Source organism: Pediculus humanus, genomic scaffold (genome assembly GCF_000006295.1).
Source record: "Pediculus humanus corporis 1103172107501 genomic scaffold, whole genome shotgun sequence".
Lineage (NCBI taxonomy): Eukaryota > Metazoa > Arthropoda > Insecta > Psocodea > Pediculidae > Pediculus > Pediculus humanus.
In genome coordinates, this window is record NW_002987117.1 from 13,748 (window position 1) to 36,459 (window position 22,712).

The 22,712-nt window shown below is 29.3% G+C and overlaps 4 protein-coding genes across 4 annotated transcripts in view; all 4 read left to right on the forward strand.

Moving 5' to 3' along the window:
- Positions 1-7,008: 7,008 nt before the first annotated feature.
- Phum_PHUM157520 (uncharacterized protein) lies at positions 7,009-10,641 on the forward strand (the record flags this gene model as incomplete). The annotated part of the gene is made up of 4 exons (XM_002424827.1): positions 7,009-7,236; positions 7,872-8,009; positions 8,110-8,249; positions 8,349-10,641. 4 exons carry the CDS (start codon positions 7,009-7,011, stop codon positions 10,639-10,641), a joined length of 2,799 nt encoding a protein of 932 aa, XP_002424872.1.
- Positions 10,642-12,586: 1,945 nt separating this feature from the next.
- Positions 12,587-14,943, forward strand: Phum_PHUM157530 (restnoblastoma-binding protein, putative; the record flags this gene model as incomplete). Its single annotated transcript, XM_002424828.1, has 9 exons — positions 12,587-12,608; positions 12,932-13,130; positions 13,219-13,447; positions 13,518-13,699; positions 13,779-13,898; positions 13,975-14,128; positions 14,220-14,432; positions 14,524-14,773; positions 14,846-14,943. 9 exons carry the CDS (start codon positions 12,587-12,589, stop codon positions 14,941-14,943), a joined length of 1,467 nt encoding a protein of 488 aa, XP_002424873.1.
- Positions 14,944-15,272: 329 nt separating this feature from the next.
- Phum_PHUM157540 (alpha-1,2-mannosyltransferase ALG9, putative) lies at positions 15,273-17,979 on the forward strand (the record flags this gene model as incomplete). The annotated part of the gene is given in 10 exon segments (XM_002424829.1): positions 15,273-15,423; positions 15,435-15,637; positions 15,729-15,934; positions 16,027-16,140; positions 16,216-16,414; positions 16,522-16,716; positions 16,798-16,914; positions 17,024-17,445; positions 17,524-17,653; positions 17,737-17,979. The coding sequence occupies 10 exon segments, from the start codon at positions 15,273-15,275 to the stop codon at positions 17,977-17,979; spliced, it is 1,980 nt and encodes a 659-aa protein (XP_002424874.1).
- Positions 17,980-18,873: 894 nt separating this feature from the next.
- Phum_PHUM157550 (Pantothenate kinase, putative) overlaps positions 18,874-22,712 on the forward strand; it is a gene marked incomplete at both ends in the record, with an annotated part of 5,824 nt that continues 1,985 nt past the window's right edge. Inside the window, 11 exons of the mRNA XM_002424830.1 lie at positions 18,874-18,991; positions 19,298-19,754; positions 20,065-20,294; positions 20,389-20,483; positions 20,565-20,667; positions 20,748-20,866; positions 21,016-21,205; positions 21,311-21,464; positions 21,533-21,685; positions 21,782-22,074; positions 22,157-22,311. Coding sequence (XP_002424875.1) covers positions 18,874-18,991; positions 19,298-19,754; positions 20,065-20,294; positions 20,389-20,483; positions 20,565-20,667; positions 20,748-20,866; positions 21,016-21,205; positions 21,311-21,464; positions 21,533-21,685; positions 21,782-22,074; positions 22,157-22,311 — 2,067 coding nt within the window. The remainder of the gene's footprint in view (positions 18,992-19,297; positions 19,755-20,064; positions 20,295-20,388; positions 20,484-20,564; positions 20,668-20,747; positions 20,867-21,015; positions 21,206-21,310; positions 21,465-21,532; positions 21,686-21,781; positions 22,075-22,156; positions 22,312-22,712) is intronic.

Consider the following 22,712-nt stretch of genomic DNA (forward strand, 5'->3'; position numbering starts at 1 on the left):
TTGCCGTCAGTCAACCTTTTCATTTTTGCTGGCTGATATTAAAGAGTTTATCATTCGCATTATGTTGTTGTTCATTCGACCGATGCGGATTCAAGGAGATCCACAAGTTTCAAGGAATCTCTATAAACGATTATTTAAACAAATGAATAGAAAACAAAACAAAAAAAAAATTATTTTCCAGAACCTTCTTTTCTTTTTTCTTTCTGGAATATTTAAATTATCATATTCATTTTTGTTTAGGTAGTATCATTATCATTATCATCATTATTATTATTATTATTATTATTATTATTTATTATTATTATTATTATTATTATTATTATTATTATTATTGTAAATAAAATTCCCATTTAATTTTTCATTTAACAAGTTGGAATAGTTTAAATTCCAACGAATTCGCTTTTCTTTCCTTTTTTTTTTTGGTCTCTCTTTTTTGTTAAATATCATCATCATCATTATCGTGTCTCTATGTTCTCTCTCTCTCTCTCTTTGAGTTATGTTAAGTTAAAAATGATTTTATTGAAAAATCCCATTTTCCCTCCGGGTTAAAGTCGTAAAAAGAAGATTTATATATTTATTCGTTTGCGCGAATAAATCGATCACATTCAATCATTATATTATTGAATACCTCGGGTTTTGCAAATTGAATATCGTTTCTCAACCTTTCTAATGACACGTTTCCATTAAAATAAACTACGAAGTTATAATAAATAATATTTTAACGTGTAAACAGAAATGATGATTATGATGGACACAGTGTTAACGATCTTAAGAAAAAAAAAAAAAAAATCGTCGTGGGTTTACGCGTGTTTTAACAACGATATTCGTTGTTGTTGTTGTTTGTCGTTGTCGTCATTTTTCATTATCATTATTATCGTATCGAACAACAAACAAATCCATCATTTAATAATTTTTTTTTTATTAATTAAATATTTTTAATATCTGATTTAAAAAAAACGATTGTCGTGTCTAAAGAAATAAACGTTTAAATTGCGTGGGATGATTTTTTTAATTATTTTAACGAAACGTGTACCTGATACCTGATTGTTTTTTTTTTCTCTACTGCTACCTAATAATATATCTTTACGACGACAATAATAATAATAATAATGATTTTTATGATGTAATCGATTACTTAACCTTTTTTTTTTAAATTATTAAACTGAAGTTTTTTAATAAAGTATTACTTACGTTACCGATATTCGTAATTACCTTCTCTCTCTCTCTCTCTCTCACACTCACACGCACAAAATATCATAATAATAATAATAATAATGATGATGATGATAATATATGGGGAAATTTTAAAAGATTTGAAAGTCGTCTCTTAATGTCTTAATCAAAATTCAAAAAATTGTCATCAATAATTAACACACGTTGACGATTGTCAATAAATAAATTTTTTTTTTTTTTATCTAATTCCACGTCGTTTTCCTTCGTTTTCAAGAGACCTTTTTTTTTTGTCAATTGCAAAATCGATTATGTCGAAGACTTGTTTTCTTTTTTTTTTAATGTTTGTAAAAAAGTAATTAAATAATAAAATATATATATGTGGTTGTTTGTAAGGTCGATGAGAAGGATAACGAAGTGAAAAAAGAGAGAGAGAGAGAGAGAGAAAAAGAAAATGGAGGGAAAAAGTCACGACTAATAAAAAAAAAAAATCATTCGGGAAAATTATAATAAAAATAAACCATTTAAGATTATAAGAATTGGATTTCGAGATTAAAATTAATCCGATGAAGATTAAAACGGTTTAAATTTTTATTACCCAACGGATTTAGAGTTTGTAGTAAAAAAAAAAAATACTTTATTTAATAATAATAATAATAATAATAATAATAATTCGGAATCGAACGTTGTTATTTTTTTTTATTACGTAATTATTACAAATTCTAAATTTAAATATTTTCGAATAAAATTAGTTGAGGTAAATATTCTCGGGTTCATTGTTTGTTTGTTTGTTTGTTTGTCCTTTTTTTTTTTTTACTTAATGGCGAGCGATGTTGTCATTTCATTTTATAGTCGTTAACTAAAAGAATAATTAAATTAAAATGTTGACCTCGTGACCCCTTTTTTTTCTTGTTGTTTTACTTCTTAAAAGAAATAATAATAATAATAAAATTGTTAAAACTTGTTGTAGTTGTAGTTGTAGTAAAAAAAAAGAAAAGTTAAATTTTGTAATTTGAAATTGTTACCATTACAATAAACAATGGGTATTTAACAAACAAACAAAAAAACAAACAAAAAGTTTTAAAATTTGTTTTTGTTAATAAGAAAAAAAAAATTTACCAATGAACAGGATATGAAAAGGAAATGAAAAAGATGAGAACAGGAAACGATGAGTGGAAATAATAATAATAATAAAAAGATTTCTTTTTTGTTGTTGTTGCGTTTGTTGAGTTTGTTTCGTTTGTCGAAAAATAATATACGGATTAAAATTTTCCCGTTTGGAAAATCAACTTTTATTACTTGTTTGTATCTCGAAATAGGAAATTGAAAACGTTTAATCGGGTAATTTTTATTTGTGTGTGGGGGTATCGGAAAACTGACTGGAAAATATGGTTGTTGATCTGAACAAAAATGAAAAAGAGTTTGGGAAAATTTTTTTTTTTTTTAAGGCGTTGTCAACCAACCATTTAGGGTCATTCCTATTTGAACCTTGTTACCTTATCACACATCCGCCATATTTAACCTCAATTTACTTCTCTCTCTCTCTCTCTGGTCGATCAAAAAGATTAACGCCCAAAATTTTAATATATATATCGAGGAAGAAAGAAAAAAAGAAAGAAACATTTTTATGTTTTGGGTTGTTTAATTATGTTGTATGTTGTTATAAAAAGAAAAAACATTTCAAAGTTCAAAGCTCTGTTTAAAAAAAAAAACAAAAACTTGTTATTATCCGTTTATTTATAACAACAACAAACGCCTGGAAACGATTCGCGCCGATGAAAACGTTTCATTTTTTTTCTCTACCTGAGATTGTTTCATTCATCTCACCTTCATCATTATCATCATCATCATCATCATTTTTAAACAATAAAAAAAAAAAGGATTGTTATTAAAACTTTCCACTCAAGTAATTTTTTTTCTTTTTTTTGCTTACCATTTAACAGCCGGATTTATTATTACAAACGTAGTTGCTATAATACTTGGGTGTGTGTTTGTCGCGCCTTATTTTTAAGGCCCCCCCACACGGGTATAAAGAGTTTTTTGCGATTCGAACGTTTTTTATTACCCCCCCCCACCAATCTAATAAAAGTAATTTTTAGTGAGAATTTAAAAAAAATTTTTTTTTTTTTTTTTTGACATCCGGTAGGTCAGGGTTCGATTTGGAAAAATTTGTTTTAATTCATTCAGTCAGGGAATGATTGTTTTCTTTTCTTATTAAATTATACGTTGATTAGTGTTTATATAAATGAATATTATTACGTAATAAACGATAGAAATTGCTGGAATGTGCGCTGGAGTGTGTGCTGGAGAAGAAGAGGAGGAAGATGTTTGTTATTTATTTAAATCTCATCGATCGTGTATATATAATTATTTCGCAATTTGTCGTTCATTTAAAAAAAAAAAAATCGATTTGAATGTTTTCGATATATATAATAATAATAATAATAATAATAATATTAAGGCAAACATCTCGCCGACGCTTTTTTCTAAATAATTATTATAAACGTGTAACGGTCTTTATGAGGAGTCCTCAACCTATCATTTGTCCTTGGTATTTTCGCCAACGCCATTTTATCATTACCCATGATTTTTTTTTCTTTTCATCTCTCCTTTATTTAAACGCCCAGATCACTTTCCTCCCTCCCTCCTCTCATTATTATTATTATTATTAGATTGCTCGCGGATCACCGTTTAAATAATGATATTTGCAAACAATCATTTTAAAAAAAAAATTTTTTAATTATAAGATGACTTTCTCATCATTTGTAAAATTAATGATTTGAAAGTTCTTTTTATATTTCCGTTTTGCGATAAATAAATCGGGCGGAAAATTTAAATCATTTGATTTCGAATTTATTAAATGGTAAAATTCAATGGAAATTATTTTAGAAAAAAAAAACCGTTAAATTATTAAATTACGAACGCGTGAAAATTTTATTACGTTTTATTATTATTATTATTTAAATGAATTTATTTATTTGTGAAGATTTTTAAATGAAGTATAAACGTGTAATTTGAAAATGTGTTAATAATAAACGTAAGATGGCTTGAGTGTAAATTAAGTTAAACGTATGCGTTCGAGGTCATTGTATGAGTAATTTTTTTTACCAAACGTTAAATCACGAACTCTTTAAAATTTAAATCGTTTGCGGAATGACGATTTCGAGTTAATGGCAGCAAAAATAAAAATAAATAAAACGTTTTATTAAAAATAATTTTTTTTCCTCGTTTCATTATCAAATCGGAAAATTTTAATAAAAAAAAAAAAATTCCGTATACGGTCCTGATTATAAATCGTGATGTTCCAATGATTGAAATCTTTTCGTTTAATGTCATTTCGCACCCAAATTTGTTTTATTTATTTTTTTTTTTCTAGAAAAAAATTTAATTTCTAAAAATATCTTATTGTGTAATTGAAATACCTAGAATGTAAATAATAATAATAATAATAATAATAATAATGTGGAAAACCTCGACTTCGTGTGCGTGTGTGTGTGAATTCTTAGAATGGATGCATAAGTGACGCATTCGTATTTTTCTTATTTGAATTTTAATAATTAAAAATTCTTGTTAAAATGATTGAATAAATAAATATTAATGGAATGAATGAATGAATGACTGATTGACTGACTGACTTATAGTTTTTAATTTATTATTATTTTTTCTTCTAAAAAGGTGTGAAAATAGTTATGATGATGATATTTTATTAGTGTTTGCTATGAACGATGTAGAAAAAATTCTAGAATTTTCTTATTCGTTTTTTTTTTCTTTTTTCAACCTTCAAACCTGAAATAAACCTTTTTAGTGAAACCTATACACATATAAATTTTAAAATTAGAAATGTAATAATAATAATAATAATTACAATCGAACTTCCGCGTGTAAAAAAAAAAATGAAAATGAAGGTTTTATTAGGTTCGAAAAAAAATGAAAATCAGGCATTGATACGTTTTATTATTATTATTAAAGTTGGTACCTGAACGAACGTAAATTTTTTTGGGGTTAATTTGAATAAGAAAAAAAAATTTTTTTAATGATGTGGCTTAAAATTATTTGTAATTAAAAAAAAAAAAAGGAAAAAATCACGACGAGAATTTTATTATTATTAATATCGCAATATGGTATTTCTATAAATAATAATAATAATAATAATAAACGGATTAATGTACGTAACATTTTATAGTTATAAAAAAATTTTTCAGGTACGTAATAAGTACGAGAGTCCTAATTAGGAATATGAAATAAAAATGGATGGGATGGATGAGGGGGGAAATGGGGGGGGGGAATTAGTTGTTGTTAAAGGCATTGAATAAGGAAAAACTCGTTTTTGATGTAAAAGGTTAAAAGCTTATTTTTTTTTTTTTTTGTTAAGCAATGTTGGCAAGCCTTGCAAAATTAAAATGGAGTCTCGTAAACGATTGATTTTAAAAGTTTTAATGTTTTTGTCTCATTTAGAATTTCCTTTTCGCACTCCTTCTTTATTCCGTTTGTACCTACAACCAATTTAAACCAGCCCACTGTCAACCTTGAATTTTTCTTTCTGGGTCTTTGCCACAAAGAAGTTTTTTTTGTTTTTTGTTTTTTAAATGTGACTAATTCATTCAAATCCTTCAATTTTTTATTTTTCTTTTGTGGTTTTCATCTCGTTGATTGTCATCGAAGCCTTAGGAAAATATTATTAACGTGATCGTTCATGCGTGATTTTTTTTTAATACGAATTTATCAAAAGAAAATGCCGACGACGACGACAAAACGTTTTTCTCATTCTCATTATTAACATTTTCCTATGTGATTCGTGATGACGTCGACGACGACGACGATATGGGTATGAATCCCGTATGTGGGTGGAAACGGAAAATGAGTTTTTTCCTCTCGAATGATGAGGTCACGTGGAAAATTCTTTTTATTTTTTACCATTTAAACTCCAAATAGTCGTTTGTGCTTGCCAACACAAGGTTTCCTCTACGTGACCTGAATTTTCTTTCTTTTTTTTTTCAGGTACGGAACGAAATAACAAACGATTTAATTAAAAAAAAAATTTTAATTTTTTATTTTTTTATTTTAAATTTCGCATGCGAAAAAAAAAAATTTACATTAAAAATTCTTAACATGTACGAGTAGGAGCAATGGAAACGAAAGAAAAAGATGGATAGATAAATACTGAGAGAGAGAAAGAGAGAGAGAGAATAACTACTATTAATACCTATCTACCACCACCTTTCACCTTCGACTCAATGTTATTTACCTATTATTACTATTATTTTTTTTTATCTACTCGTTTCGATCTTTTAATTTCGTAAAACGTTTGTCTCAACAAACGTTGACACAAAAAACAACCAACCGAACGTTTTTCCAAAGCGTTCGTTCAAAGTATTTAACCGAACGAACGAAAAAAAGTTATGAAAACATGATGACATAACATTAAATGCAAATTTTTTAAGAGTGAAAGTTTTTTTTATCCATCGATCGATCGATCGATCGACCTTCGATTGATCGATTTTATTTCGTGTATTAATCACGATAACGATTTTTTCCGTACGATTTGTATGAGGGATGATGGTGGCACATCACACAAAACGTTTTAATATGACGTCAAACGAATATTTATCATAATAAATTTTTATGCGTTCGATACTCAGGTATTTCAGGTAAATTAAAAATGGCGTCTTGTATAAAACGTAAAAAGAATTCAATATTTTTTTTTTTTTTGCGAATTCGGTTTCTTTCACTTTCTCTTTTTTTTTTTACGTTACGTAATGGCAAACGTGTAATTTTTTATTATCTTAACTTTTAAAAAAATGTTTTTTTCATGCTCATCTTTTGATTTTTTTATTTCAGATGAAAATAAGATTGATAATATTATTATCATGCGCATTTATATGCGGAATTCCAGTTGCTGGACAATCAAATTATGCCAGCCACGGTAATAATGTAGAATATCAGGGAGAAGGACTTCCGGAGAAAACGGTTTTAGATGGTAAAGTTATTAAACTCGACGATCTTTCTCCATTGATTTTTCTCAATCGTACGAAAGCAACGTTAAATTGCGTTGCAGGTTCAATGCAGGTACGTCAGGTTTTTATTATACATGTATTATAGTAAATTACGTGGAAGTTGAATAAAAACGCGTAGGCGCGACCGATCGACCGATTTCTGATACCACTATCAAATACCGCACCCAATGACTCATTACCCTGATAAAAAAAAAAAATTTTTTTTATTAACCGTCATCATCATCATCATCGTTTTTAGGGATTTTTTTTTAATTCTAATTCACAAAGTTCACCTGTCGACATAAAATAATAATAATAAAGAGAAAATATTTTCTTTTTATGCACCGATGAAATAAATGCAATGATTAAACCGGAAACGAACAATTGTTATACCGGAAACGTAAACATTAAACCGTGATCTAACAATGTGAAAAACGTTGTGGTAACCGAACAAACAAAACAATTTCGATTGTTTTGTTTGTTGCAATGATCTTACACGCACACACACGAAGCAGAAGACAAATGATTATTATTGTTGCGTAATAATAATGATAATAAGTTTTCAATTCGCCCCGCAAAAAATTATGATTTGATTTACGAATGATCTTTGAAACTAAATAAAATAATTTTTAGTAGTGTAATTAGTTAAATTCGTTATTGCCACGACTAAACTTTTTTTTGTGTTGTTTTTTTTTTTTTTTTTTGTAGATCGAACTTAAATTTAACGAACCTTTTTTCGGTATCGTTTATGCGGATTTCGATAGGAATAGCGCTTGTCAAATTGCCGGAAGTGGAAATTTAACGTATCATTTGGAATTACCATTGAAAGGATGTGGTACAAGACAGGTATAAAAAAAAAAAAAAAAATTTTACTCTCATTTATTTTTATTTTTGAGAAAAATGTAATAATAATAATTATTTTTTTTTTTTCTTATTATATTTTTAGAAACCACAAAGAGTTTTTACAAATAATATAGTCGTCCGGTTTCATCCAGGTTTGGAAATGGATGGTGATGAAATCATAACAATTGTATGCCGATATCCGCCTCCGATCGCTCCACTTCCGGCCGCTTTACCGGCTCCAATGTAAATATTATTATTATTAATTTTTAAGCATTTTGTTGTTGCCATTTTTTTTTTTTTTTGACGCTTTAAAAAAAAATTATTATTTGTGTGTAATTACAGTTTGGAACCGGTTGCGCCAGTCCCACTTAAGCCTCCATTAGCCGGTTATCAAATATTAATGATAATATGTGCAATTTTGTTCTTGTCATTATTGCTTTTGGGTCTTGGATGTTCTTATTACTGTTTGAAGAACAGAAGAGTTAAAGTCGTACATAAACCCTTCAGCACGATCGGGTCTGGATCGGAAATAACAAAACTTTCCGGATCAAGCCTTGGAAATATATCAATGTTTGAAGGTTTGAAAATTCCAAGGGCCCATGCTCCACCGTTGGCAGTCACCGCAAGCAGTTCGGAAGCACTTATTCCGTCCGAACATTCCGATACTTTACCCAGCGATTATCCATCCGAATCTCCAAGTTCGGCACATTCCGAAGTTGAAGATGTCGACACGAGAAGTTTGGCCGAATCCGTTATTCATGACGTTGTCGTACCCGTACCCGAGCCTAAATTCGATGTTCAAGTTAAAGTTAAACGTTCTCCTCCGCCACCTCCGATCACTCCGACTGGAAGTATTTCTGATGTAGAAAGTGCTATGACGACTCAAGCTAGAAATTTGACTACCATACTCGAGAGAACGGAAATACCGAAACACAAAACGACATTCTCTTTCATACCCGAAATACATCCACCGCCAAAACAACCCACTCCGACATATTCAACCGTTGTGAAGAAAGATCAAAAGATAGAAACGACGAGAGATTTCACTAGTTCACCATTGCGATCAGTTCCTGTCAAATCTTTCGATTCTGATCGAACAGAAGTTAAGAGAAGTGATTTGACTGAAATAAGAAAGAAAGTTTCTCCGCCTCCTCCGAGCATTCTTCCATACAAAACGGATACGACAGAATTACATCAAACTTCTGAATTGATCGAACCGGTTGTCATTCCCAGAAGACCCGAAATCACCTCTCACATTGTTGATGACGTTTTCTTAAGAACCATAACCGAAAAGAAAACGATCGAAGATATCGAAAGACACAAACGTCTCGTTACTGAACGTCATCCTAAACCGCAAGCAAACAAATGGGACGTGACCATTCGTAATTATCCGGCTCCGGGTCAAGACGTGCCCAGAGATCATCCTGATTGGGATACTCTTTCGGAAACATCTGTCAGCACGGTTCATCCTTCCCCTCCTCCCGAGAGACGTCCAATTCATAAAGTCGAAAGAACATACTTGAGCAAACTGGATATTTCTTCACCACCTCCACCAAAAGCACCAGTTCAAAACTGGCACGTTCTCACTAAAGTTTTAGAACCCATACAACCAGAGGAAGAAGATACTCCAAACGATGTATTGACGACAACCGATCGTGAAAAATGGCGTAAAATAATCACAACGGAATCCACTCTTCGAACTCTTTTGTCGGAAGCAACAGTCAAAGAGGACTACGAACGAATTAGCCGTGATGAACGTTACGAAACACTTTTCGAACCGAAAAAATGGGATGTCATAATTCGTATATTAGCACCTCCGGATAAAGTGCCATACGATAAAAATGGTCAACCTCCGAATAAATACAAGAAGAAACAAGATTGGGATAACCGTAGCAGAAGAAGTTCGTTGCCGACGCTCTACGAATACGATTCCGACGGAGGATCTAGTTACACGACCCTAGTACCCGATACCCCCGGTCAATCGACCATATATCCAGATTTCCGCAACAGAAGACCCAGCTTCAGATCCGATCGTACGGACGTCAGAAGCATGACAGAAGTCATGGTCGATTACACGAGACAAGACAGAGTTGACACGTTGAGCGACGTATCCAGCCGACCGAGCAGCTATTACAGAAGGTCCTACTTCGACGACGACGAAACCGATTACGGTTACACAAGAAGTTCCATGATTCGTTCGGTTAGTCAACCGTCACTCGCAAGATCCGCATCGGAATTCACGGAGCAATGGACCACTACGAGAAAATGGGATCAAGACACCGAACCGTCAAGTCCCGAACATTCTCCGAAAAGCGTTCGCAGCGGAAGAACATCCATTGCCGGAAGCACGGTCAGCACTCAAAGACGGCGACAAGATATAATAAATAAAACTTTAGGAACGGCTCCATCGGGTCTATCACGCAGTAGCGAATCCATATTAGATCCGAACGAAGCCATAACGCCGTTCATGAGAAGAGATGCTGAAATATTTTCAACGTCTTATTCGGCTCTTTCGAAAAGCGAAGGACGTTTAGACGACATTCCAGGATCGTTCCCGGATCCACCACAGGAAGTTTTATATTCTCGATCAACGAGAACGGAAACGTTCAAACAGATGACGCAAGGATGGCGTTAAAAAAAATCGATTCGACCATAAAATTTCGATTATACGATCGATAATCGAAATGTACTTCCGGTCGTACATCACTTTCTTTCCCCCCCCCCCTTTCCCTCTCCCTCTATCGGAATTTTTTTTTGAAATGTTGGCACTATTTCCGGTTTATTTAATTAGCGTGCCAACTTAATAATATTAATTCATATTGACCACTTTAGTCTTTTTTTTTTTTTTAAATTCCCTTTAATAATATTAATAATAATAATATTATTAATAATAATGATAATAATAATAATAATAATAATAAATACGGTGCCATTTGTTTTTTAAAATAGAAATGTTAACAGACTTTTTGTATAAATTAACAAAAAATTTATTTTTTATAAAAAAAAAAAATAATAATAATAATCAATATGAATTTTTTTTTTTTTTAAATAAATTTTTATAATTAAAATTATAAATTACGAGGGTAATAATTAAAATGAATGAATGAATGAATGAATGACTGAAACGAATCAATCAATCGGTGAATTTTTAAAAAAAATAAATAAATATATCTTGATTTGACTTAAGTAGTATTTTGTATTATTAAAATTGATCGCTCGTATGACTTTGTCTCTCTCTCTCTGTCTCGTAGTAACCGGAAATGGTTGATGGAAATCTAATAAAAGAGAAAGATAGAGAGAGAAATTTCTAGTCTTTCTAATTCTATGGATTATGGATATCGTTATTAAATGGACAAAAATGATAATAATAATAATAATTGGTGATTAAGGAACACTTTAAAGTCCTTCTTCCCCACTAAAAAAAGGGGGAAAAAAGTGCGATCAAGTTCAAATCAAGTTTTTTATTAATTTTAATTACGACGATGATGATGATAATAACGCTGTGATAAATTTTTTTTTTTTAAATTATAACCGGAAATGCTTTTTTTTTCTTATTAATTATATAACGCGTTTAAATAATTAACAAACGTTGCCAATTTTCGATTAATAAATTTTTTTTTTTTTTATAGATTTTAAGTGAATTCTAAAACAAATTTGTTTGTTTGTTTGTTTGTTAATAATGATATTTAAATCTCTCGTGTGTTGGGTATTAAAAAAAAATTGGGAATTAAATTAAAATGTGATTAATAATAATAATAATAACGACGTACGTACCTGATTTTTCATTTTGTTACTCATTAAACAGTCACGAACGCAACGCGATTTTTTTTTTTTTTGCTTTTGTTTTTAATAATAATAATAATAATTGTAATAATAATAATGATAAATATTGAGTAAAACTGGAAAATTAGGTACCGAATATTTTTATTAAAAAAAAATAATAAATTTATTATTTTATTTTATTAATAATTTATTTTTAATGTTAACAAATTAATAATAATGATAATAATTATATTAATAATAATAAAATAAATAAATAATGATGATGATGATGAAGTTTTGGGGTTAGGTTCATTGAACCGAATAATTAAAAAATTTTTTAATTTTCCTTTTTAAAAAAAAAAAAAAAAAACAAAAAAAAAAAAAGAAAATTTTTTTTCGGAAGGTGTCGGGCAAATCTTTTATTGTGTTTGTGATGGTGATGGGATTTTTTTTTTTGTTTATTTCTTTTTTTTTTTTTTTCTGTCGTGACTGTAAATATTCTTTTTGGTTATTATTATTATCGAACATTGAAAAGTTTTGAATTAAAATTTTGTCTTCCATTGGTTTTTTTTTTTTTTTCAAAAAAACTATTGTATTAATAAAATAAAAATTTCTTATTAATATTTTTTTTTTCCGAAATGCTTTTTAAATTTTTTTTTCTTCCACCTTTTTCTTTCTTTTTTTTGTTTATAAATTTAATCATAAAAATTATTTATTTTCTTATTTAAAATAAAAAACGTTTAAAACTTTAATAAATACAATATATATAATAAATATTTTTATAATTACATCGACCTAATAAATATATGTATATAAAAATGAAGGCGGGAAAATTTACGCGTTTAAAAGCAGAAGAAAATTTGTCGTGTCATTAGACTTCCATTACACGGTTTAGTTTTGTTTACCTTACATACATGTATGAGATAAAGTACCATTGGTAAACTCTTAAGTGAGGAAATGAATTTAGAATTATTAGGTAATTAAAAATTTAAACATGAAAATAATTGAATAATAAACGTTTTATTTTTTTAAATGAAATCAAATAACTTATCTCGTGTAATAATATAAAATAAGTTACTTTTTTTAATTATATAAAAATTACTTTTTACTACTGTACAATTTGTTGATATATACAGTACAAATTTTTTTTTTGTTTTAATTAGAATCTTTTGGACAAAACTATCCGGAGGAATTCGATGGAGCATTAGACTGTATTTCTTTAGCTGTAACTTGTTCGTTTAATAAAAGAGGAACACTATTAGCTGTTGGATGTAACGATGGAAGAATTGTTATTTGGGATTTTTTAACTCGAGGAATTGCTAAAATAATTAGTTCCCATGTTCATCCTGTTTGTTCTTTAAGGTAATTTTAAATAATCAACCCCTCACTTTTACACTTTATTTACATGGTATTTATTTATGGTAATATTTACATGTATGTGTGGTAATAGTTGGTCGAGAGATGGATACAAACTATTATCGGCATCAACCGATAATAATGTATGTATATGGGAGATTCTCAGTGGAGAATGTACACAAAAATATAGATTTCCTTCACCAATTTTAAAAGTTCAATTTCATCCTAGAAATGACAAAATGTTTTTAGTTTGCCCAATGAGACATGCTGCTGTTTTGGTTGATGTCGATGGCGAACATCAAATTGTACCTTTAGACGAAGATGTAAGTAAAATTTTTTAATTGATAATTTATTTGTTTTTGTGTATTCGTATAAATCAAGTATTTTTTATAGAATGATCTGAATATAGTGGCATCATTTGATAGAAGAGGAGAATATATATATACTGGAAATTCCAAAGGAAAGGTTTGCATTTATCAAACTACCGATTTAACACTAAAATCGTCTTTTAAAGTCATGCTTGGAACTGCGAGTACGACAAGTATAAAAAGTATAGAATTTGCTAGGAGAGGAGAGTAGGTTTACAGATTTAAAATGTTTATAATATAATCAATTCATTTCAATTGAATAAAATAATTTTTTTTTTTTTTAAAGATGTTTTTTAGTAAATACAGCTGATAGAGTTATAAGAGTGTATAATGGATCTGAAGTAATTGGGTCTGGTAGAGATGGAGAACCTGAACCTGTTCAAAAACTCCAAGATTTAGTTAACAAGTATTTATAACTAAGAAAATTTCTATATGAAATAAATATTTGTTATTAATTATTTTTTGTTTGCAATTTTTTCAAGGACAACATGGAAAAAGTGTTGCTTTTCCGGTGATGGAGAATATATTTGTGCTGGTTCAGCTCGACAACATGCTTTGTACATTTGGGAAAAAGCTACTGGAGTTTTAATGAAAATTCTTCATGGTACCAAAGGAGAAGTTTTGCTTGATGTTGTGGTAAGCGAAAAAAGTTTATAATTCAAATAAATATATTTCCATCACTTTATTCGAATTGTTTTACTGCTATTGAATATGTATATAATTTCAGTGGCATCCTGTGAGGCCTATCATAACATCAATATCATCTGGTGTAGTTTCAGTTTGGGCTCAGAATCAGGTAGAAAATTGGTCTGCTTTTGCTCCTGATTTTAAAGAATTGGATGAAAATGTCGAATATGAAGAAAAAGAATCTGAATTTGATATTGATGATGAAGATAAATCAATCGAAGCTGGTCCTCAGCATGAGGATGAAGATTTAGAGGTTGGTTGATTTATTAAAATCAATTCGATTAATTATTGATTTTAACAATACATTATTAACTTTAATATCTTTAATAATTATGCGGTTACAGGTGGATGTTTGCACAAGGGAAAAAGTAGCTGCTTTTTGTAGTTCCGATGAGGATGAAGAAGATTTGTCATCTCTTCAATTTTTACCCATTGCTCCTGAAGTTGAGGATCCCGAAGATGGATGGCAAGCTACTGGAGTTCCAGATCATACTATAGAAAAAGAAAAAGAAAGCAAAGAAAACACTTCGCCGCCTGTCAAAAAAAAAAAGTATAAATCATATGATGTAAAATTGGAGGGGCCTCCTTGTGAAGGTTTGTTTTTAGTTTTATTAAATTCATAATTTGATTTTTTTTTTCTTTTTTAAACTATCATCTAAATTTTAGAAACTCATCCTTTGCTTATACAATGGAGATCGAAAGAAAAAACTTCTGCTGGAAAGAAACCACTAAAACCTAGATCGGAGAAAAGACCCAATAAGTGAATAACATTCAATGTTTTAATAACTTTTTGGATTATTACTACTTATAGACTTAAAAACTCAAATGGGGTTTTGTAATACAAGACTTGAGGAAAACTAAAAAAAAAAACATTTAAATTTAAAAAAAGTGTACATAATTTTAACCTTTTATACATATTTTGTATTTTAATAATATATTTATCATTGGCTTCGCGCCAATATTTATAATTTATAATAAAAAGCGTTTGCCACTGTTAAATTTAACGTGGTAGTAGATTGATCTCTTATTACCCTAAACAATTTTTCTAGTTAGCAGTTTTACTTTGATTGTGTAAAAATGTGATTTATACAAAATGGTCACACAAGCTAAAACTGGATTTTTAAAAATAAAAGGCTCTGGAAAAAGTGGAACCAAGCCTCAAAAAAATAAAAATGGAAATAAACCAAAGAAAAACTTGAAACCAAAAAAGCCGGAAAGAAAAGAAATGTATGATGGCTCTTTTAGTTTGTTTAAGAAAAAAATCCACCTGTTAATTGTATAAATGGATGCATTAAGGGTAAATTTGTTTTAAGGGCTGGACGAAATGAATCCACCGATAATAAAAGTTTTTATTTGAGCGTTGAGACTGCCTTCAAAGCATTTTTATCAGCCAGGTTTTGTGCTGCTGTTTGGAGTCACATTAGCGACTGCGATGAAACTTATAATTATTGGGAACCTGTAAGTATTACTTTATACTATTTTATTTCTATCTCAAATGCAAAATAATTATCAATCACTATTATTAATTTTATTTGATTTTCTTTTTCAGAGTCACTTTTTACTGTTTGGAAAAGGTTTTCAAACGTGGGAATACAGTCCAACATACGCCCTTAGATCCTATACATACATTTTACTTCATGTTGTACCAGCATGGATTTATTCGAATTTACTTCAACCAAATCGAATGTTAATATTTTACATAATTAGATGTGTATTAGGTCTTTTTTGTGCTTTTTGTGAAACATATTTTTATAAGTAAGGGAAAAAAAAGGGATAATTAGTTGATAAAAGTTTTATTTAAAATTTCTATAAATAAATGAATTTCATTTAAATAATTTTCTATTTAGGGCAGTCATGAAAGAATTTGGTATGCAAGTTGGAAAAATGGTACTTATTTTTATGCTTTTCAGTCCGGGAATGTTTATTTCCAGCACTGCATTTTTACCTTCTAGCTTTTCCATGTAAGTTTTTTATCGAATTGAATCTAGATTTATAACATTTATTAAATTGGTATTTACTGTTACATTTCTATACAGGTATATGTGTTTATTGTCAACTGGGGCTTGGATCATGAGAAAGTATGAGTTGGCGGTTTTTACAGTTGCGCTTTCAACGTTTATCAGTTGGCCATTTGCAGCTTTAACAGGTGCACCGATTGCAATTGATATGTTATTTATAAGAAAATTACATAGGAAATTTTTTCAATGGTCAGTGATTTCCTCTATTATTATATTGGTAAGTGTCATCATTTATATTTACTTTAATAATAATAATAAAGAATTTAGTTAGAAATCGTTTAGTCGTGTAGTAGTAATTTTTTCTAATGAAAATTGTATTTTCAGGTACCATTGATTAAAATGGATTCAGAATTGTATGGAAAATTTGTAATAGCTCCTCTCAACATTGTCATGTACAATCTTTTCACTGATCATGGTCCAAACTTATATGGAACTGAACCAATTTGCTTTTATTTTCTCAACGGTTTATTAAATTTTAACATAGTTTTCATCGCAGCCATTTTGGCTCCTTCATTCATTGTAAGTATTTTTAAAGAAAAAAATTTCATTTTTATTTTTAAATCGATACATTGTTTAACTCTTTATTTGATTTCATTCCAGCTTTTAAGAAATTTTGTCGCATCAAGGATAAAAAGAAAAGGAGAATATTTTTCTCATTGGATTTATCTTACGCCATTTTATATTTGGTTCATCGTATTCACATTTCAACCCCATAAAGTGTTTATTTATTTTTTTTTAAATATTTTATTAGTGTTTATTTATTTATATTATAAGGTGTTTATTTATTTTTCAAACAATTTTACATTTGATTTCAAATTTTTTTTAGGAAGAGCGATTTTTATTTCCGGTATACCCTTTGATATGCCTTTGCGGAGCCGTTTGCATTCATTCCATGCAAATAATGTATTCGATCATCGTGTCACAAATATTTGGTAAAAATTCAAAACGTTTACCTGGTTCGCAAATCCTTGGAATTTTCTCCTGTATCGTTATGATATGCTTGAGCTTATCTAGAATTTTCGCTCTGTACACAGGTGAGATGCGATTTAAACAGGTAAAAGTGATAAAGTTTGCACAATTAAAACTTGTGGTTACTTTTTCAGCGTATCACGCACCCATGGACCTGTACATAGAATTGAATAAAATAAATGCAGAGAGAGGAAACGAATTTGATAAGACTCCAGTGAACGTTTGCGTTGGAAAAGAATGGCACAGATTTCCAAATAGTTTTTTTTTACCCAATAACAAGTACGATACAAATCCACAAGAAAACAAAAATGTTCGTTTGGACGCTACATTCATAACCTTTTTCTTTTCTCGTTACAGCTGGAGCCTTAAATTTATAAAATCTGAATTTAAAGGTCAACTTCCGGCGGAATACAGTTCGAGTCCGAACGCGACAACTTTGATACATTCACATTTTAACGATATGAACAAGGAAGAACCTTCCAGATATGTGAGAGAATCGTTTTTTTTTTTTTTTTCGTTTAAATGTTTTCAATGGGGGAACAAAAACAGCCTTTTTTTTTTCTGCTTTAGTTCGACATAAATCAATGTCATTTTTTAATCGATTGCGATTATGGTAGGGAAGAAACACCGCTTGAACCGAATTATAGCCAACAAACGGACAAATGGACTCCATTAGTGTCGATACCATTTTTAAATTCGGAAAAATCAAGCGTGTTTTTCAGAGCTTTTTACATTCCATTCATGTCGGATAAGTATTGTACTTACGCCAAATACACTTTATTAAAATCGACAAAATTTAAATTTAAAGAATAATAATTTATCATCATAACTGAGGTAATACAAAATTTACAATTGGGTAATTGTAAAATGATAATAATAATACAAATTCATTTCGTAATAAAAATATATTCTCGTCATTGTATTAGATAATGTCATTTATTTTTTAGCTTATTACTCAATATAAGAAGAAAAAAGAGAAAAAAAAGGGGGGGGCTCGTGTAATTAAAAAACATAATTATTAAAAGTTTAACAACCTTTGAATTACAAAACTTTTTTTTTTTTTTTGTCCTTTTTAATTTCATATTAAGTTCACTTAATGAGATAAAAACAAACAAGACAAACAAACCAAAAAAAAAATAATCATTGGATTTTGTAATAGGATAAAAAGACAAAAAACTGTAAGCTTTAAATTAATTTTTTTTTTTATTTAAAAGTAAGTTGTCTTAGTTTTTCACGAATCACATTCACATTTAAACAATAATTTTAACATAAACTTAATTTAAAAATAAATTTTAGAGTCTTTAAATTGTTTTTTTTAATATTTAATTAAAAACAATATGTATGATATTTGAATAACCTTGTTTAAATATCAACTCAAAGGGTAAATAAATTTTTTAAATGACATTCAAATAAAATAAATAAAAAACAATATTGCAAGTCACATTTTTTTAGGTTTTATTTTCAGGTTCGTTCTATTATATTTTATACGTAGGAGAGAGGAAATTATATATATCCTTGTTATCATGCAAAAATTATGAAATAAAATGACTTACGTAAGTGTATTATTATTTTTTTTTTATTTTTTTTTTTCATTAGGAAAAGTAAATTTTGTTTCACGAGTTCATTATATGTCGAGTCGAAGTTAATCGATATTTATCGATACATATCGAAGAGATATCGGAGAGTTTCGATTTAGATAAATTCAACATGGCTGACGTTAGTTGTGTGGGTAACGTTTATAATGAACCAAATAGTATTAAATTACCCGAATACATGGAAATGTTTTGTAATTTACACAACGGGAAAAGATTCGCCATCGATATAGGTAATATAAATTAATTTTTTTTTAATTGTGAGATGATAATTATTAAACAATATGTCCATTTTTAAAATTATTTGTTTTCATAACTAACATGTATTTATTCCCGCATTTAATGATCATTCGATGTAAATCATTTTTTTTTTTTTTTTTTCTCTCTCTCTCACTTCCTTTGTATTTTAATTAATTTAAAATGTACGATCGAGAGAAAAAAAAAAAAAATTGAAACGAAAAAAAAAAAATTATCAATAATTAATATTAAATTTAAAATGATTTTTTTTTTTTTTTTTTTTTTTTAATTTTTCTCCATAGGTTGTTCTCTTACTAAAATCGCATATTATTCAACAACCAAACATAAGCAATCGTGTTTTAATCATAGGAAAAAAAATATAAATAAATTAAATGTGACCAATGGTGTGAACACAGGAAGCCTTACTAATGACTATTCGAAAATAAATAATAATTGGGAAAATAATTGTGAAACAAGCAATACTATAAGAAATATAATTACAGATGATAGTGATAATGTTATTGATAGTTGCATTAACGATTCGACTAGTCAAATGTGTAACCAAAAATATTGTGAAATTGAACAAATGTCTCGTTTACACTTTTTAAAATTTCAAACAAAATATTTAGAAAATTGTTTAGATTTTATAGAGAATCACATTGTCGGAAACAAAGAGCTTGTCAAAGGGAATACTATTAAAGTGACAGGAGGAGGAGTTTGTAAATATGCCAGTTGTATAAAGGAAAAATTAGGAGTTTTGTAAGTTTATTTATTTATTTATTTTTATTATTATTATTATCTCTGAATTATGTAATATTTTTATACTTTTATACTTTTTGTAACTACTTGGTACAAATCATTATGAATTTTTTTTTTTTTTTTTTTTTTTTTTTAATAAGCTTAATTGAAAATTTTAAAAAAATTTATTTTTATTTGTCGAAAACAAAAAAGCGAAATTTGCATCTCGTCTTTATTTATATTTTAAACGATTTTATCGATGACATCTCTTTTTTGATCTTAACAAAAGAAATCATGAATCATTAATTATTATTATTTTATTTTCTTACAGAATAGATAAAGAAGATGAAATGTACTGTTTAATAAAAGGAACAAATTTTTTATTGAAAAATGTATCGAAAGAAGCATTTAGTTTCGAACAAAATGGAAAACCCGAATATATTTTTCAAAACATCGATTCCAATCTTTATCCTTATCTTCTTGTTAATATCGGATCAGGTGTGTCAATCATAAAAGTAACTGGAGAAGAATGTTATGAAAGAATCGGGGGTTTGTCAACAGGTGATTGATTTTAACTTTTTTACAAAAAAAAAAAAAATTTATGGTAAATTCTTTTTCCGTTTACATAGCAGAATGTTTGTTTTTGTGTTTTTAGGCGGAGCAACTTTTTGGGGTTTAGGTAGTTTATTAACATCTGCAAAAGAATATGATGACCTTTTGGAATTGGCAGCGAAAGGGGATTATGAAAAAGTATGCCATTACTTCTTCATCGATATTATTTTCAAAAAATTAAATGTTTAAAATATCGATTATTTATGTTTGTATTTTTAGGTAGATATATTGGTTAGGGATATATTTGGTGGTGATTACACATCTGCTGGATTATCCGGTGATTTGATTGCTGCCAGTTTTGGAAAAATAAATGTTAATAATGGTAGGAATCAATTTATTTTTTTAATTATTTATAATTTATTTTTTATTTTAAGATATTTTTAATGATTTCATAATTTTCAGGTGAATCTAGTCAAAAAAAATTTTCCGAAGCCGACATAGCAAGAAGTTTATTGTTTACCGTCCTAAATAGCATAGGACAAGTTGCGTCCTTGTATGCATTAATGCATAACGTAGACAAGGTATTTTACAAAATCCAGTTTTTTTAAATTGTTGATTTCCCTCCCCTCCCCCCTCCACCGGCAAAGGAGAATTTTTAAAAGGATGAAAAAATAACAAAAAAAAAAAAAAAAAAAAAAAATGAAAGAAAATTAATATTAATATTTTTCAGGTTTATTTCGGCGGTTATTTTTTATGTAATAATGCATTAAACATGGACGTCCTTTCACGTTCCGTCAATTATTGGAGCGACAATAAAATAAAACCTTTATTCTTGCGTCACGAAGGTTATTTGGGAACAGTTGGTGCCTTTCTTAAGGGTACCGAACAATGGGGAAAAGAAACCAGTTCAGGTGTTTCGCGTAAGTTATTCATTTTTTTTTTTTTTTTGTTTTTAAGGTTTTAAAATGACCGGATTTGTTTGTTTGTTTGTTTTTTTTTTCTTTTGTTTATTTAACTACTCGAAGGCGAGAGAAAAATGTCTGCTGGTTGTGGTAATTTCGGAAACGGAAATGGAAACATCAATGAGTCCGACGGTGATTTTTCCGTTTGTCCATTTTTATTGAATCCGCACACGTATTGTCCAGACGTTGTTAACTTGGTTCAAGATGAAGAGGCGAGGTAATGAATTGTGATATGCGAACGATTTAAGGTAGGAGTACGGTTTTTCGTTTTGTATTTTTTTTTAGGGAGTACTGGTTAAAATGTTTCGAGGGGACCGTTGAAAAAATAACAATAAAAGCCATCGAAAGTCAAAAAAATAATTCGACAGCAATAAAGAGGGCGAATAGTTTTAAAGAAAAATTATTGAATAGACTGAAAGAGTTAAAAACGAATCCCACGTAAATATTTTATTATTATTATTATTTTTTTTACTTCGAACGGCGAATTGAAATTTAAAAAGTAAAAAAAATTTTTTTTTTTTTTTTTTATTCCAGACTTTATGGATCGTTAACGGTTCGAAGCATTTTAGAAACGATACAACAATTTTTACACGACTACGAATTTCCCGATCCGTACCTGACTCAAAAAGAAATGGAAAATAAAGAAGCATTGACACTTTTTGCTAATCACATCGAACAATTGGATCGTTTAGACGAAACGACGAGAAATAAAAAATTAATATGGTACCTCATCGCCGGTAACATGTTCGATTGGGGAGCCAAAGAAATTTCTGCCTTGTTGGAAAAGGATAATTTCGGATTCGAGGATGCTCTTAGTAAAATTCCAAGTAATTCACATGTGTTAATTGAACGTCTGCTATTAACAGTTATAATAATAATAATAATAATGATTGAATTAATATGTTTCAGAACGTCCCTGGTTAATCGATTCACTCGACGAATGGAGCAAAAGACTCGAAGGTGTACCACATAAATGTGCCGTTATATTTGTAGATAATTCTGGTTTAGATATAATACTTGGGATATTTCCATTCGTGAGGGAACTTCTTCGACGTGGAACGGAAGTAATTATAAAAAAAAAAAAAAATATTGTTTTTTAAAACATTTATTTCAGGTTTCTACATAATAGTACAGCAAAGAAGACACTGACATGGATCCATCGCCCGTCGCGACCCCGCTCGCATCTCTCCATCGCTAGGAGGTCGAGCGGGGGAGTGCCCGGAAGAAGAGAAGCGACGTCTCTGTACGCCACCTTGTTCAGAGACGCCCTTTGGGGTTGGATCGCCCTCTCGCGAAGCGGCCGGGATGCCGCCACCAATTCGGGCCACATCGGTACTCCGTACAGGGCCACGGAGTGAACGTCGGACGACCGTCGCGTATAATCGCCCTTTCCGTCGTTCCGTCCGGTTTCTCGTACGCGACCTTCCTCTTCGAGAGGAAGAAACCGATGATCGCCGTCTCGGTC